Here is a 17,584-nt window from a genome sequence, read left to right on the forward strand (position 1 = left end):
CTAACATGATCTAGATCTAACAGTATGAAAGCTCTCACCACTTCACACGGCGCTCCCACACACCGGACGGTTCTCGCATAATAGTCCTATGCTACACGGTCAAGATGAGGATGGACAGGTCCCAACAGGAGAGACACCCACTAATGAAAACCTGCTACTCAACTAGCGTTGTGTTTATGGAGACAGAAGTCCTGGCTCTGCTTCTGCTGCTGCTAGAAGACATAACTTCCGCACCGAGAAGGCAGAAGTACAGAAGCCGACGAGGGCGATCCGCAAGAACCTTCGCCAAAGGTAAATTGCGTGTGATACTGTTTTTAATAATTGGGGGGAAAAAACACGTTTATTCACTGAAAACAACATAAAAATTGATCACACTCATACAAAAATTAACGAAAAGATTCACATAAAAAATAATTAACATAATCAAACAACAAAGAGATAAATAATAGACAAAATATTCAACTAAACAAGTATACATAAATTAAATCAAACCAGAAAGAAAGAAAGAAGGAAAACGGTAAATGAAGTAAATAAAAACAAAAAAAGAGATATAATACATATGGAATCCACGTAAGAAAAATGTAATTAACCAACGGTTCACATTCGACACAAAAAAAAACACACAAAAAAAGCGTTCACAGTTTTTCTTGGTATTGTATCATGTGGACAAACAGGTACACAAAGAAAGACTGGAGGACAAGCACACTATCTCCAACAATAAGAATGCATGAATTTTATGTAACATACTATAACATGCATGTAAATAAATAACATATAACATAAACGCATTATTAACTATTACAATATTACTATCTTAGTAACTTAGTAACAAAATATAAAGTTACATTCTCTCTTTGGGGCAGTTGCTCCCGCGTGTCGACACACACACACACACACACACACACACACACACACACACACACACACACATGCAGAGAGAAAGAGACACGCACAGACGCAGAGAGAAACACTCACAACATATGGGCGTGTTTTTTCCACTCACCAGCTTCTCCGCCCAGTGCTCAGACTCCCAAAATAATTGTGCGACTTCAGGAAGCTTGAAAAAAAAATGGCTGAAGTAGATTCACCAATAACGAAACAAGTTATGAAAGAAACTAAAGAAGTCGGGAGCTGTCATGTTGACATTTGTCTCGAAGACGCTGAGGACTGTTTAATTTACGACCGACAAGGAATCCCTGTTCAGTTCAAGACATTATACCAAGACAGGAAATCGATCATAATTTTTGTGCGGGTAGGGGAAAATCCTTTTGATTTAAACTGGTGTAAACTCTCTAAATTTATATAAGAAACCACGGCAGGCAGAAAAGTACATTGAGTCATGAAATGTATGTAGAAATCAGTAGCAAAACGTCATCTTGACTGGGATGACGTCCCAGCTCCTCATGTTACCATGTATTATAGGTTACTGTGTAAATGTCCATACAGAATTTCCTGTGCTACAGCTGTAAAGAATATGTGGAAGACTTGAGCAAAGTGCCTCAGGAGGTACTGAAGGTAAGTCTTGGTTGATTATGAATGCACCACAAGGTATCACAACAGGAACCATTTGCATAGTTGCACTGACGGAATGTCTGAGCATATTTGCTCAAGTAATATAGAGAATTTAACAACACAATTAAAGGTTCTTCATTTTTTCTACAGGCAAATTTCCCCAGTGTGTGATTAATAATACAGTAATGTCTCCCTCAGTTCTTTGATTTTATGCAGCGTTATTCTCTATTACATCTCAGCGACACTTTATACTTTAGATAGAACCGTGTGGCAGCTGGTTAGGCAACATTTAACTTTTACCATACATTTAGTCGCAGTAAGACAGTACATGTATGTGAATGAGAGGGACCTAAGTGGAAGAGTGAGGTTACAGGGAGAAGAGATCAAGAAGGTGGAGGATTTTAAGTACTTAGGGTCAACAGTCCAGAGCAATGGAGAGTATGGAAAAGAGGGGAAGAAGTGTGTAAAGGCAGGATGGAACGGGTGGAGAAAAGTGTCAGGTGTGATGTGTGATAGAAGAGTTTCAGCTAAAATGAAAGGAAAGGTGTACAAAACTGTGGTGAGACCAGCGATGTTGTTTGGTCTAGAGACAGTGTCACTGAGGAAAAGACAGGAGGAGACAGAGCTGGAGGTAGCAGAGATGAAGATGCTGAGGTTCTCTCTGGGAGTGACCAGGATGGATAGGATCATGAATGAGTACATCAGAGGGACAGCACATGTCAGAGGTTTTGGAGATAAAGTCAGAGAGGCCAGACTGAGATGGTTTGGACATGTCCAGAGGAGAGATAGTGAATATATTGGTAGAAGGATGCTGAGTTTTGAACTGCCAGGCAGGAGGCCTAGAGGAAGACCAAAGGTGAGGTTTATGGATGTAGTGAGGGAAGACATGAAGGTAGTTGGTGTGAGAGAAGAGGATGCAGAAGACAGGGTTAGATGAAGGCAACTGATTCACTGTGGTGACCCCTGAAGCGAAAAGCCGAAAGAAAGATACATTGACCTTTTTATTTTCATGAAACACATTAACATTTATTTTATGAAGTCTGTGGAGATTCTCATCTTCTTTCAGAGAGTCTGCCACTGATAGCTTAGACATGTGACTGTGAGTAGCTGAATCTTAATGTCCAAAGTTTGATATGTATCATTGCAGGATGCTGACATTAAACTGGTTGTAATTGGTCAGTCTTCTCATTATCATATAGAGGTAGGCCAAATCAATTTTATTATTCATTTACGTAATTTCGGTCTGTCTTACATATTTATACTATGATTATTTACTATTTATTTGTGTCTAGCCATTCTGCTCACTAACAGGATACCCATATGAAATGTATGTGGACCCGGAGAGATGCATTTATCAAAAGCTTGGAATGAAAAGAGAGGAGAAATTTTCAGACTCGGGTAATGAAATAAAAATATGACTGTCTACTTTATAGAGATGATAATTAACAAAGAATTGTCTGTGTGTTTGTGTGTTTGAGCGTGTGTGCGTGCGCGCGCGTGTGTGTGTGTGTGTGTGTGTGTGTGTGTGTGTGTGTGTGTGTGTGTGCATGTGCACATTTAAAGCCCAGCCCAGTCCACATGTGAAGTCTGGGATTTTTATGGGACAAATAAAAAGCATATGGAGGGCCATGACTAGCCCTGTATTTGACTTCCAGGGTGACCTACAACAGCAGGGTGGTGCCATTATTGCAGGTCCAGGTAGGTTGTCTCTTAAATGTACAGTAGTTGTACTAAGCAAAAATTCTCTTTTTATAATCTCTCAGTTCCTCCAGTGTGTTACAACTTTACCATTTTCTTCTTCATGCAGGCACACAAGTGCATTTCTCCCATTTTGACTCTAACCACCTGGACCACATGCCCATCAATTGGCTTTTGCAACTTGCTGGAGCTAAACAGACTGTTGACTTCAGTAACAAGTCAAAGATCATCCATGTGTAGCCAGCTGTCCATGACGTAGTATCACTGTTAATAGACTTTTTTCACATTTGTTTGAACATTTGTTTTTTAGTCTTTGGTCTAAATGAAGGTTTTATTTGAAGTAGGGCATGATTGCATTACTATTTTTAATTTTCTACATTTTAATTTTCTGCAGATTTGTTGTAGTATAATCCAATTTGCCTACTTTTGCTTCTTGCATCCTTGAATTAAGAGAGCCCCAAAGATATTTATGAACACTCATAACTGGTGCACTAATGTGAGTCACTTTACATTCTTCATATGTGCAGTTTCCTTACACCCATACATTTATACTATAAATAAAGTTTGACTGCTATTTCCAGACTTCAACCTGGCCATGGTTTATTTAAGTTGCACCATGTTACACACATACGCTCATGGTCATTATTCAACCATATCCAGGAGGAATCTGTTGAGCTCGTCAGAACAACTTTTCAGACATGTAGGTGCTGCACCAGTGGAGGGGTGTGCACTGGACATCTAATCCTAATACGTCACATGCTGGGTATTCAGAACCTAGAAAACCTGCCCCTGCGAACAGACGTCACAAGCGGCAGAGAGGCTGGAGCTGGCAGCTGTACCTCAGATATTGACTCAGATATAACACGCATACGTATGTACCAACCGGCAGCAGCGGAGGAGCCACTAATGCCATAATAAACGGAACAAAGCGGTGTGGTGGGGAGGGGGGGGGAGGCACGACTGCTGCACAATGTCCACCGCACAGCTCTGAGGAGAAAAATGAAGCGCAAAATCGAGAGGAAACGAGGCGAGTCGAGAAAAAAGCGCTGCGCAGCCCCAAACAGCTCAGAGGCGGCGCTAAACTCCGATATTTACATTGAGATAACAGGTAAGAGGGTCTGCAGCATGGACCCTGTCAACTTTACGCCCAGTTGGCAAATGTGTACATTTGCAGACTTGCGCATGCACATTGATGCGTTTTATATGAGCAGGATGTGTGACAATCGTTAATATTATTTACTTGCGATGGCGACACCGTGCATTCTTTTCATCTTTAATTAAGTTGGGGGGGGGGGGTTTTCGTCGATTCATAAATGCACAACGCTTTTGCATTACAGCACTTATTTACAACAATGCTTTACGCAATAACTGCGCTTTCTCGGCACCATCAAGATTTCTGAACCATGAGAGGGTTAAAAATGTACATAAAGAAATGTGTGGTACATCGATGCCATGAATGTCCGAGTCAACGTACTGTCAGGTTTGACCAAGGTTAATTTGTATTCCCAATGGCGTTTGCGTAGTTCTTCCATCTTTGCCTAGCTCAAATCTGAGAGGGGGCGGGTCGCTGAAGTGGAAATCACGAATTGATTGGCTAAGGTATAGTCCCAGCAACAGCTCAAACAACATCCCGAGGACCTATCATATGTATCTTGGACAGAACTTTAAACTGAAATAGTTTTGATTGACGGACTTTTCATCCTATCGCGTAGCGCTAGGCAGATTTCTCAGCCAATAGTAACCCGCTAGAGACCATTGGGGCGGAGCGGGGCGGAGATGATTTTTTAACAGTGCGCACTTACGAATGAAAGTGTCCTGCTCCGTGACGATTACGATCTTTGAAGAGTGACGTTTAGCTACAAACGTATGTGTTAGAACGATAGGGACTCGTGGCGGCACTTCAAGTAACTTTTTTTAAATGTTCGCGTAGTTATCAGTGAAAGTTTCAATTCGTATGAGGAAAGTCTTCGTTTATTACTTGGACCACAGACTTTTCTCGGCAAAACATTATTTTCCTAACTTTGTGCAAGATGACCGCAGATGATACTTCGTCAAGATCTTTTGAGTTTATCAAGGGTGAGTAGCTAGAAGGAAAAAAAAAACTTTTACAATAATTTGTTTACGAAAGGAGGTGATTAAGGGAAATGGAAACAACACAAGTATGCATGACAAAAGCAAGTAACTGCCTCTGTTTTATCACCCCACACCCCTCCTCCTCCTCCAGATCAACTCTATTTCGCCATACTAAAGCAAAAGATTAAGAGCACAGCCGAACGTCACTGTTTCTGCATAGATGAAGAGCTGGCATATGAAAAGTAAGTTTAACCACATTCCACTTTCATGTTCGATCACCCAAATGTTCTTTTAATCCATTCAGCAGGGATACATCATTACAGAAAGGACATTTCTACCAGAGTTGGGTGGATTGGGAAAAGAATATTAACATTTGCGAAACCAAAAAAAAAAAAATGCATGAAGTTTTCTGTAGATAAAAATGACAATAAAAATGTTAATTACAAATAATTACTGTGATAATACGTTGTGATTCAAAAGAAACAAATGCAAAGATAAAATGTGAGTAATGTGTGAATCTTAGCAATCAGTTCTCAAACCAATGGGCAGCCAACATCAGATCATTACAATTGGAATCATGGGATTTTTAAAAAAATCTTGTTTCAAAGTCTGTCTGTTGTGTAATTTGCAGCCAGTTGATTGATCTCTAAATAATAGCTGTTCAAAGCCAATCGCAGTAGTCTGTATCCTTTAATCACGATCAAGTTTAAATATGAACGAGATGAGTGCTGCAGCCAGTTGTAGAACTACAGCCAAAACTAAAATTATCAATACTTCAAAACACAGTGGAAATGCTGCTTTCTGTGAGGTGTTTCATGCCATTCACTTGTCATGTCACCATTAGCAGAGGATACCCTGTTTTCTCATGAAAAAGAAATCCAAGTGTCTTGGACAGCCTTGAAAGTTTAAAACCAAATAAAACACATCTAAACATATTGGCACAGACTTGAGTTTTAGAGCTTGAAGCTGTGGAAATCTCTGTCCAGTGTTAGAGCTGTTTGATTGGCATCGGGAAGGTGACTGGTCTTATAAAACCAATTTTTCTGCCTGCTATATCCTTTTAAACTGTTATTAATAGTTATTAACAGTCATTTAGTCTGTCAGTCTCCGTCAGTCAGTGTCATTATTGTCTAATATTGTTAATTCTTTTTAGTCAAATTGTGTCTCTTAGCATTAATGGGTACTTTAAAACTGTCTTTTTTTGTACCTCCCATGCTCTCAGCTTCTATGCAGACTTTGGTCCCCTTAACCTGGCCATGGTTTATCGCTTCTGTTGCAAGTTGACAAAGAAGCTCAAGGTAAAGTAAACCATTGCTTTTAATTGCTCTTCCTGAAAAAGAATGATAAGCAAAGTTAAGGTTAAACAATATCTATTTATAGTCGCACCATATAAAGCAATAGAACAGATAGAATATAATACCCTTTATTTATAGAGAAATAAATAGGAGTTGTCAGGGTTTTTTTTTTCACATCGATTAGCACATAAAACCTTTTCTAAATTGATTATTCAACATTTGTAACTTTGTGGCTGACGCAAAAATTATTCACAACACAATAAAGTATTATTCATATGTTTATCCATTTTCAGCTCTAGTAAATAATTGTATAATGCGATTATCATAACATTGTTTTTGGAAAAAATTCTGGCACACCGGGATTAAACTCGAAATGTACTGAATAATTTATGGTGCTTTATCTATGAATGAAGGTCGTAGTTCGTGAGGTGTGTAAATTTTAGCTATTGTAGTTCACCGTAATAACTATGGTGTGTGTCAACTGATTCAAATAAATCACAAGGTGTAGCACATCTTCTTATGTTGTTGCTACTGGTGTCTTTGCGCAGTCCATTACACTTTCGAGGAAGAAGATAATCTTTTATACTTGTGGAGACCAGAAGAAACAAGTCAATGCTGCTTACCTAATTGGATCTTATGCAGTAAGTGTTGTACTCATGCATTACCGTACCTCAGTGCTTCTCAATTATTTTCTGCTGTGCCCCTCCCCCCAGCAATAAGAAAACAACTTGCGCCCCCCACTGTCCACCGTGACTATAAATAGTATTAATTGTCTCTAAAATTGTTAAGTACACCTCTGCATAGCATTGTATCCTTATTAACATCAAAGAAAACAAAAAAAATATAGTTCAATTTATAAAAAAGACTAATTTCATTATATTATCTTTTAGTGTACAACAGAAAAGTTTAAGTGCATCAATGTGCCTTACACTAAAAAACCTTGTTTAAACTGTAAACAATTTTGATAAACTTATTGCACCATTTGATACTGAAAAATTAAATTAAATAAAAACAATGGATAATTAAAGAATTCAAATTCTGTTCAGCAACATTAACTGAGGAGCACAAAAATATAAAACACCTTAAATTAACCTACATAACAAAAATTAATAACACAATTTGTGGTGATGTTTTTTTTTTTTAAATCAGAATGAGGAAGTCAGGATTAATTCCTACAACGAGCTCCTTTAGGCAGTGATACTGAGCGCTCAGGTCCTGCTCAATGTATTTCAGCTCCTCTGCTATGGTAGGGGTTTGTTTTTTTTGCACTGAGCAGTTTGGTACGCCACCTTATATGATGGTAACAGAGCTCACCAGTTTACTGAAGTAGCATTTACAAAGCGGGATGATTGTTGGCAATGTTCGGCACATTTTCGCTGAATAAACTCCAGCGGCTTATCAGCGTGATTGGGGTATAATGTCTTTAAGTTCCATCTTAATTTATTTGACTTCAGGCTGTCTACTGCCAGCATTTTTAGACACAATAAACACCCCGGCCTCTCCTCATCTCCCACTGTAGTCACAGTGAAGCCCAGTGCTACAGACGCTTCTTCAGAGTTATCAAGCTAATGCTCCCTGTGCACGCCTGACAATGGAGAACGCCACTGCAAACTACTGTAGTGGATGTGCAATTACACTTTATTCTAGTACAACAAAAAAACATGTTCCCCAGGGTCACACGCTCCCCACCAGCATCGCACTAGGGGGGCGCGCCTCACTATTTGAGAAATGTACCTACCTATATGCTGTATTTTGAAATCAAAGTGGTATACAATTCAAGAGATACTTGCTGATTGGATTTTTGTGTTTAAAGGTAATGTATTTAAACATGATTCCAGAGGAGGCTTATAGTCTGCTGCTGTCAAGGAACTCAACATACATTCCATTCAGGTAAGAATTTCTTCTTATTGCCTCGCCTTCTTTGATAAAGTGCATCCGTGTGCGTGAGTGTGCACTCGCGCGCGCACGTGTGCATGCGTTCGTGTGTGTGGTTTCAGTAAGAGGAATGTTGTTTATAGTGGTAACATGCAACGTAATGAAAATGTCAAAACACCATCAGATCTTAAAGGATCAGCAGCTCTCTGCACTCATTACAATGCTGATACTATCAGGTTTAAAATGAAAAATGTTGAACTACGATTAAATAAGATATTAGCAGAGTTGGTGATAGAAAGCATTTGATGGCCACATTCATGAGATCACTCCTTGAATGCTTGCAGAAGAAATATTTAAAATAGAAAAAAGAGTTCTGAGTATGTTGTGCTAATAAAGCTGGTCTTTATTTCTGTTTTGTCTTCAGAGATGCTTCTTTTGGAACCTGCATGTACAATCTGAACATCCTTGATTGCCTCCGTGCTGTTCACAAGGTATGTCATTTTAAGATCTTTTCAGGGCTTCTTTGATGTGCCAATATCCTCATGAAATTCACTCCCTCTCTATTGTATCCCAGGCTTTGCAGTATGGCTGGCTCGACTTTTCCACCTTTGATGTTGAGGAATATGAACACTATGAGAGAGCAGAGAACGGAGACTTAAACTGGATAATTCCAGGAAAGTTTCTTGCATTCAGTGGGCCTCATCCAAAAAGCAAAATAGAGAACGGTCAGTCAAATATACCCTAAGCCCCTTATGTCTTACCTTATTAAAGACTTCTTAAGCTTATATACATGTTTCTTGTCTTTCCTTAGGATACCCTCTGCATGCTCCTGAGGCCTACATTCCGTACTTCAGAAATCATAACATAACAGCTATCATCAGACTTAACAAGAAGATGTATGATGCCAGGCGTTTTACAGAGTCTGGGTTCGAGCACCACGATCTATTTTTTGTGGATGGGAGTACACCAAATGACTCTATTGTGAGGAAGTTTCTGAACATCTGTGAGAATGCAGAAGGAGCCATTGCTGTCCACTGTAAAGGTCAGACTTTTTACCTAAATTCACAAAACAAGAGTTTATCTTGTTGCATTAGGGTTCTGATTGTGCGAAGTGCCAAACTCACTTGAAACTTCTTGAGCTGCTCAGTATTTCTTACTTGAGATATTCAGTGTCATACCCACTTGGTTTATTGTAGCTGGTCTGGGGAGGACTGGCACTCTGATTGGCTGCTATATGATGAAACATTACCACCTCACTGCTGCAGAGGCTATTGCCTGGATACGCATCTGCCGACCAGGGTCCATCATTGGACCTCAACAGAACTTCATCGAAGAGTATGTGTGTTTACTGAAACAGGATTTACACCAATGTTACTGATTGTCCTTAATTTTTTTCTCAATTATTTCTTTGTCATAGGAACATATTAATGAATACATCAAATTTTACACAGGAAGCAGAACAGTTTGTGGGCTGAAGGAGATGTTTTCCGGGAGAAGACACTGAATGAACGAGAGAACGGCAAGATGGCTGTGACCAAGATTCTGACTGGAGTGGACGACATAACGATCAACGGGAGCAACAAGAATAGGCAAACAAAGAAGGAAGAAACGGATCTGGTGAGTTTTGTAATGATGCGCTGAGGTACAGAGTTTTCTGCTTGATTTTTGAACATAAGGGTAACAAATCCAGTCATGTCATTTTGTTTATTCATTGGTTTTGTTTGTTTCACAGCACAATGATGAAGAGGAGAGAAATGGCCTCACACAAGGGGATAAACTCCGTGCCCTGAAGAGCAAGAGGCAGGCCAGATCATCTTCAGGTTCACTATCGTAAGTTCCCACACTGCCTCATAATGCACCATGTCCATACACTGTACTGCAGTTGTGTAACACTGGTCTTTGTTCGTCCCTCAAGTCAGTACATGTATGCGTTTTCCTTTTTGAATTCATGTGTAACTTATCATTTAAAGTATTTATGACCAGGTAGTGACTTTATTCTGTGACAATGAGCCTTTCCAAGTTGTTATTACTCACATTTCAATCAGTCTTTGTTTTCTCCAGGTTGTCTTTTTTTTAATTTTGCAATTTTCAAATCATGTCTGATTCGAGTCATCCTTAGATTTCAGCCAAGGTCAGTAAGTGATTAAGTGAAGTCATGGAAATAACAGTCCAATGCAGAAACAGAGTCACAAAGTTATATATAGCTGAACTGGAATTATTTTAGAGGCAGTTTCCCACAATATTTTTAGAGCTGGAGTTATATTTGTGGTTGATCCTGCTAGGAAGAACTCCCTACATTACAAGAATTCATTGAAAATGACATTTTTGTCAGCGTCTGAGGGCAGGTGCTCTCGACAGCTCAGGTTCTGGTACTGACTGCATCCTCTAGCAAAACAATTACAACAAATGAGTATTTCCAAATTAGCCTCTGAACTCATATTTAGTGATGCCATTTCACTGCTGGAGTGGCAGCTAGGGAGTTCACTGGATACACAAGAGAGGCAGAGAATAGTCATTAAAGCAGAGTGAGCCCGTTGTTCATCACTGGTTTGTCAACAACACATTGTGAAACAACTAGAAATTGATAAAAAAAGCTACTGTTGTTGTGACACCATATGTGCACTTTGCACGATAGAGATGATTCACAAAACTATCCCTGATAATTATAAACACACATTTGTTGCATTTTTTGGAAGGAAATGGAGTTAGCTGAAGTGTCACATCACAACTGGATATGAGGATGCAGCCAAGGCATTGAAATTATGTCAGGTCTTGTCGTGAAATAGATGTTTTGTCACTGAATTTTTTAAACATTTAAAAGGGAAAGACTTATCATTTACTGTCATTTACCAAGTTTGTGATTTGCACAGAGAAAAAAAGTGCCTGATAGTGGTGAAATTTGCCTGTGAATGACTGGTTGTTTCAGACACATTGTTCTGTCTTTAACGACGTATTCACTTTGGTTTCTGATATATTTATTGTGCGGAACGAGTATGAGCATGGTTCCCTCTCATCTTCCCCGTCATTGCTTAAATATTGTCTTCATAATTTATGTCCAATTAAATCAGGCTATTGGAGGTTGGGTGTCAGCCCGGCTGGGGAGGGTTGACTGACCCTTGCCATTGTACCCATATGGCTCCGGCTTTTGTTATCCCATGTCAGGAAGGTGGTATTGTTCTGCTGCGGCCTCATGGGTACGCTGTGGCCGATGTGTTGCTTACCACTCAAAAGATAGCAGAGAAAGAGTGGGGGAGGATGTGAGGTTTTGTATGATGAAGGTAAGTGCATGTCACTTCCTGTCTAGCATACATCCTCTTTCTGTAGAGCTGGTTGCTATACCAGTGAATGGTATGGCTAAATTGAATTTGATCTTTCTTTTTCCGTTTTTGGATGGCTATGGTCTGTAAAGCAAATATGCACTGATGGATGCAAAAAGATTTACATGCCTTTCATTACCTCTCTTGGACATACTGAGTGAAGCTGCTTGATTAAACCTGCTGAACTTTTCAATGGCACAAATTATTCAATTCATCCGCTTTCGCTCAAATCTCAATTAGTTGAATTAAATGTTTTCGCGCTTGGCTTGCGCCAGTAACTTGGCAATGCCAGTAAGGGGAAGTCAATCTTTGTTCTGATCAAGAGTAACTACTTCTTATTGTTTGGTTAAGCACATATCTTGCCTGTTCAACCACTGTGGTGTATATGGAAAATGTGCTTTGGTGTTAGATAGATAGATAGATAGATAGATAGATAGATAGATAGATAGATAGATAGATAGATAGATAGATAGATAGATACTTTATTAATCCCGGAGGAAATTGCATTTTTTTTTTGTTTTTTGTTTTTTGTTGAAGTGATCTGTAATCACGGTGCTCAGGGTTTAATTGGCCGATGTTGGAAAGGTAAAATCCTCCTGATCTTCACTCGTACAAAGGATATGAAACAACATTTGTGGGTTTCAGCGGAAGCAGTGGGATGAAAATGTTTTCTTAATGGGAGTTGAAGCAGATAGGAGATTTGCTTCCATTTCAGGCCTTATCTGTGTATGCACTGCTATACAAACATCTAGCTTTCAGCTGAAATTCACCATCTGGGCCCACTTTGTTTTTCCTAGTAAGACTGAAATGCATGTGGAATTCCAGCAACGATCAAATAAATGCTTATGTGTACAGATTTTAAATAAAACCTGTCTGTCTTTTCTGTCTATATCATGCATGGCAATAGGCATGAAGCTCTTGAAAATGCATGCTTGGACATATCTGTGTTTGTGTCTAACATGTAATAAGTGTTGGGCCTGTTGTTTTTCCATTGTTTTTGGGACTGGATCAGGGTGCAAATACCATTTGAGCTCTGTTTACTACATGTCTCACTCTCAACCTGTTTTTAATATTAATTGATGTGGTGCAACAAATTTTAATTAATACCTCTAACATTAGTATGACTCAACAAGTTTTAGATATGTTTCAGTGAACATGGCTCAGGTGACGGACAAGCAGACAGGATTTTGATGTAAAAAATTAGAATAAAAATAGAATCAACCTATTTTTACTATCGACTTTAAAATTTCAATATCTTCGTCAAAATTCCCACATCTGTTAGGATCAAAGCATGTAGCAAACTGCTAACATGTCAGTCGGCTAAGAAAAAAACTTACCGACTGGCACTTTTTGTTGCAAGGCTCTTTGAAAGGTATTTCATCTCATCCAGTCCCAGTGGAAAACCAGAACATCAGAGGCGTTGTGTCCTGGCTGGACGTCTCTTGTCTTTCCTCCCTTTTTCCTCCTTTTTTTCCATTTGCTTTTGTTGTTGGATTTGTCCTCCTTTCAGATGGCTGGTAGCCATGCTGCTCTCCTCCCTGTGTAGCCTTGCCCTGTGGTGGATTGTGTATGGCTTCCCTTCTTCCATCCTGCATTTCTGTATAGACGGGTTAGGATTTCAATGACTCTGCCGCCTGTCAGCCCCCCCAAAAAACCTGTCCTGCCCCCCTTCAGGAGGTCTAACTCAGAATGCTGTAAGTGAGACCCCAGTCTCTTTTTAATTCCCAAACCAAATCAGAAGTTTGTATGAAAAACATCCAGTTTTACTTAATTTGTTCTGGAAGAACAGTCTGCATAAAGTTGATTAGCAGAGACTATTTTAAACACGAGACGCTTTTACCTTGTCTTTGTCTTTCTCCACATACTGTAATGATCCTGTCATCTTTACATACTCTGCTTTACTGGTTGGCTGCAGTGCCAACTGTCAAAATGACATTTAACAGTTTACGGGAAGGCAAATTAATTTGCATAATGCCAACTTGTGGCTTTCTGGTATTTGGCTTCAGTATTTGCACATGGCAGCTGCAGCTACAATGATAAAATGTGTTTTAAAAATCTTGCCCCTGCCCCATCAGATTCCTCCCAAAATGTTAAATCTACAAAATTTACTCACATTCTGTTCTGTGGTGTTTTGTGTTTTCACAGACAAGAGGAGAATAAGATTCACACCAGGGCGTCATCACAGTCCCTAAGGTAAAGTTAGCAGCCCATCCACAACATACATACATGAGCTCATCAGATATGGATCAAGCTAATTCATAACTATTTGGTCTCATGAGCAGCGCGGTCATCCTGCAAGCCAGTGATCAGGATTGTAAGACCGGTGTCCACCCATTTCCTCTATCTGAACAGTCAGACAGCAGAAAACGGACCAGAACCTCAATGCCTGCCAAAGTAGGAGAAAGGTCAGTGTGAGTTTTAAACTCAGCACCCAAGATCACTCAGGTGTACTATCCATGAGAGGAGCTTAAGATATATTGGGAATAATTATTGTTACCATGATAGATATCAGATACATTTTTAGATGTGCTTTATCTAAATGTGCTTCATATAATGCATGCTATTCGTTTGAAGATCTCACAGAAACGAGTCAGAATAGCATTTTGACAAGATGTTCATTCAAGGTCTTGGATTCGCTTGATCCTCGAGATTTCAGCTGTATCTCAAAATGAAGATGACCTTATTTTGTTAAAGAAACAAAACTGACATAATTTATGAAGTTGTCTATTTGAGCATATCTTCCCTTTTTTAAATATCGGACACAATCCCTTTATTTTAAGATCCATATTGTTCTGTTAAGATGAAATATTTAGTACATTTAACTCTATTTTTATGTTTTATAAAAGTCGAACCATGAAAAAGAAACAAGAGACTCTAGCCACTAATGAATCCTCATGGAGTAATTAACAGCATCCCTTCTCTCTACCAGCTCCCTGTGCCACACCAGATTGGTCAGGTCTCTAGGCAACATGCATGTAATGACTGCCGACAGAGACCTAATGTGTTGTGAGCCATGTGGCAGCCATAGAGACAGAGCCAGTGCCTCAGCCAACACAGGCCCTCTGATCAACTTAAACATGGCTCAGGTCCACCTGCAGGCAAGCTCCCTTAGACCTACTTTGAGCTGCATTTGATCATAAACAGAATATATTTTTCCTACTGATCAGTTTTCTATGAACGAACATTCTCTCGGCTGTCCAAACTGGAAAAATCATATTTTGATGGGGGTTTTTTTCTCAGTTTTGACAGCCATAGAATGAGCAGATGTCTGTTTAAGATCACTCTATTAGTGTCTGGGTAAATCCAGTCAAAAACCAGAGGCTCAGCACTCTCCTGCTTTCTCCTTCTGAAGTTCAAGACAGTGGTTATGTCATAAACACTGACTCGAGCAATGTTTATAGGCTGGGATGCATCGGTTATGATTAAACATCTCAACGTCTACTTCAACGTCTAAGTCAAATGGCATTTTATAGTGGTTCTTTTTTCATTCAATCTAGATCTCATTTTGACTCTTTCTGATCTGTTTAGATGTGTCTCATGTCTGAAAGGAAGCGTACATATTTCATGATTTCAGACCTGAAATCGTGAAATGAAAGGCTCAAATGATTTGATTTGGATTACTTTTCTTGTCAATTTTTGTAAGAAGATCAATATCTGTTGTATATCACAGAAACTCTAAATAGAAAGGGGGGCCTTGAGTGCCAAAAGTGAAGTTTCAACTAGATGTATTATATTCAAGACAAGCTTAATATCAATTAAGAATCATATAAAATCCTGAAAAGAGTCCTTCATGCTGCTAACAAGTGGGTGTCGGGTTACACTCAAGCAGGTCTGTCGATTTAGTCAATAAGAGGATATGGTGGGGGCCTTGTCTTCTCAAAAAATGCTGGACAGATGAAACACACAAAATTTTTAGTGGCCTTAGAGATTTTCTTCCCATAACTGATTTTTTAAATTTCCTTATTTTACATTTTTGGGGGATTTAGGAATGTATGTAATTTAGGGCTGGGGCACCTCCAGTCATGAAGCATCTGTGTCCTTAGACACAAATTTTTGTATTTGCAGATTTCTACTATTGTTTTAAGGTTTATATCTAAATCATCCTCTGCATTTACCCAAATTATAGTAACCATGATGTTGCAACCCAGCCAGTTCTTCTCGACTCCTCTGCCAAACTATTATTTGCAGCCTGACATTGCACAGAACTAACATTCAGCAAATCCAACCCTGATTATAAACCACTGTCATATTTCCAAATGAAACTCTACCTCCCTTTGTCTCCCTGATCCTCTAACTTTCCTTGCATGTGAGCGCTCAGAAAAGGGGCTTCGAGTTGTTTTCTGCTTCTCTCGATTCTTCCGCCTGTCCGCACTCTGAATTCCAAGGCTGCGTCTGCCTTTTGTTAATCTAATGCTCATACTGTTTTCTTCTCTTATATTTGTTAGATGCAAGAGACGCAATGTCTGCAGAGGACATAAAGCTTGCAGCTCTGTGCAGGCGATTCACTTTCCCAGGTTAAGGTACTTGTCACTATCACTTTCACTATCACTTTTCCTATCACTTTCCAATTTTGTTGAAATTGCTAGGAATCATTTATAGTAGTGCACAGTAATTGTAGTGAATTGATAGCTTGACGAAATCTAGACTGACTTCAGGGAATCTTATGGGTCGGAATCTAAGATCCCATACTCTGAATTCTAGCTAAAAATGTTTTGATGCATCATAAAATAATATTGATGAAATTATTACCTTTTACAATTTTACAGCAACCACCCCATTACATTTTGGGAAAAGTTTGTGGAGCTCACGCTATAAAAATTACATAGCCCCTCAGCTCCAAAGGAGTTCCCCATTACTATCAGCGAACTGTTTTGGGTAGGGGAAAAACACATTGGTCAACAACACTTGAAAAGTTCACATTTGAAGAAGTAAACTATTGAAACCTGTAGTAGCACTGAATAAAATGCAGCACGGTAAAAGAGATTCATCTCTCTCGTTAACATCGACTTTGTGTTTGCAGTCACTCCATACCCAAGGCAAGAACTCCCCTTCTTCGTTGAAGCCGTTCTGGAAATCCTGAAGAGTGTGACATGAAATCCAACTTCTTGAAGACTGTATTCAGATGGTGAAGTTTGAGGAACTGGAAAAGACTTTAACCAATATTTGATGTCTTTTATAGATTTGATTTCAAGTAATTTTACCCATAAGGCACTTTGGATTTTAGATTTTAAACACGGCACCATGCAGCATGAATTTTTTAATCATCGTCATGTTCCCATGTTTTTTTTTATGCATTGATTAGCAAGCATTGGGTTGGCACATGAATCAAGAAGAGTTCCTCCAAAATGAACACTGTGGAGCAAATATACTGACTTCTAGGATAGAAGATTCACGAGGATTTTGAGAGACTTGAAGATGGTTTTGGCAAGGGAGTGTGGTCTTGGCAATAATCCAGTCACAAGATATTGAATACTGTGCACAACTGTACTTTCATGCGTTGGTTTGCCTTTTATTATTTACTTCCAGCTGTTGTACTTTCACACTGTAAATGTCAAAATTTTATATGGCCCGTTTGTATTTTTAAATGTTTTGTACTATATTTGAATCATGCTATGAAAAAAGTCACTGATCCTACTTAGAACTTGTGTAGCTGATATTCATAATCCACCGAGACTGACATCTGCTTGAAACATAACAAGATTTTAAAAAAATTAAACTGTACTCCAAGAATACCATGTCTACAATTTCATTCGATACAGTATCAGAATCTCATCTCACATTACTTAATCTTCACATCTATGATCATGTCACTCA

General features: G+C 39.1%; 3 protein-coding genes across 8 annotated transcripts in view; 2 read left to right on the forward strand and 1 right to left on the reverse strand.

The window, feature by feature from the left end:
• The window catches only part of fbxl17 (F-box and leucine-rich repeat protein 17), a 207,662-nt gene extending 207,442 nt beyond the window's left edge, over positions 1–220 (reverse strand). Inside the window, exon 1 of the mRNA XM_068311194.1 lies at positions 39–220. The gene's annotated coding sequence lies outside the window, so the exon portion shown is untranslated. The remainder of the gene's footprint in view (positions 1–38) is intronic.
• Positions 221–1,018: 798 nt separating this feature from the next.
• prxl2c (peroxiredoxin like 2C) lies at positions 1,019–3,786 on the forward strand. 2 transcript variants are annotated; one of them, XM_068311108.1, is made up of 6 exons: positions 1,019–1,252; positions 1,447–1,515; positions 2,660–2,713; positions 2,805–2,910; positions 3,076–3,210; positions 3,320–3,786. In XM_068311108.1, the coding sequence occupies exons 1-6, from the start codon at positions 1,070–1,072 to the stop codon at positions 3,448–3,450; spliced, it is 678 nt and encodes a 225-aa protein (XP_068167209.1). In that variant the 5' UTR covers positions 1,019–1,069; the 3' UTR covers positions 3,451–3,786. The 2 variants fall into 2 exon arrangements, with proteins under 2 accessions (XP_068167209.1, XP_068167210.1); XM_068311109.1 differs by lacking the exon at positions 1,447–1,515.
• Positions 3,787–4,029: 243 nt separating this feature from the next.
• Positions 4,030–17,500, forward strand: cdc14b (cell division cycle 14B). Of its 5 annotated transcripts, XM_068310286.1 has the most exons (17): positions 4,300–4,318; positions 5,241–5,286; positions 5,435–5,525; positions 6,506–6,581; positions 7,127–7,219; positions 8,392–8,468; positions 8,878–8,944; positions 9,028–9,178; positions 9,265–9,495; positions 9,650–9,788; positions 9,905–10,070; positions 10,186–10,283; positions 13,916–13,963; positions 14,053–14,175; positions 14,700–14,868; positions 16,216–16,290; positions 16,791–17,500. In XM_068310286.1, exons 2-16 carry the CDS (start codon positions 5,241–5,243, stop codon positions 16,246–16,248), a joined length of 1,608 nt encoding a protein of 535 aa, XP_068166387.1. In that variant the 5' UTR covers positions 4,300–4,318; the 3' UTR covers positions 16,249–16,290; positions 16,791–17,500. The 5 variants fall into 5 exon arrangements, 4 of the variants coding, with proteins under 4 accessions (XP_068166388.1, XP_068166385.1, XP_068166387.1 ...); XM_068310284.1 differs by lacking the exon at positions 5,241–5,286 and having other exon boundaries at positions 4,037–4,318; XM_068310285.1 differs by lacking the exon at positions 4,300–4,318 and having other exon boundaries at positions 4,347–5,286.
• Positions 17,501–17,584: the final 84 nt, after the last annotated feature.

The sequence above is a fragment of the Antennarius striatus genome, chromosome 3 (genome assembly GCF_040054535.1).
Source record: "Antennarius striatus isolate MH-2024 chromosome 3, ASM4005453v1, whole genome shotgun sequence".
NCBI lineage: Eukaryota > Metazoa > Chordata > Actinopteri > Lophiiformes > Antennariidae > Antennarius > Antennarius striatus.

Coding starts and splice junctions, on each gene's coding strand:
- cdc14b (XM_068310284.1), top strand. CDS start 4,210: ATGAAGCGCAAAATCGAGAGGAAACGAGGCGAGTCGAGAAAAAAGCGC. Junction 4,319..5,434: donor TATTTACATTGAGATAACAG/GTAAGAGGGTCT, acceptor CTCCTCCTCCAG/ATCAACTCTATTTCGCCATA. Junction 14,176..14,699: donor CCTGCCAAAGTAGGAGAAAG/GTCAGTGTGAGT, acceptor TCTCTCTACCAG/CTCCCTGTGCCACACCAGAT.
- prxl2c (XM_068311108.1), top strand. CDS start 1,070: ATGGCTGAAGTAGATTCACCAATAACGAAACAAGTTATGAAAGAAACT. Junction 1,516..2,659: donor TGCCTCAGGAGGTACTGAAG/GTAAGTCTTGGT, acceptor GTATCATTGCAG/GATGCTGACATTAAACTGGT. Junction 2,714..2,804: donor CTTCTCATTATCATATAGAG/GTAGGCCAAATC, acceptor ATTTGTGTCTAG/CCATTCTGCTCACTAACAGG.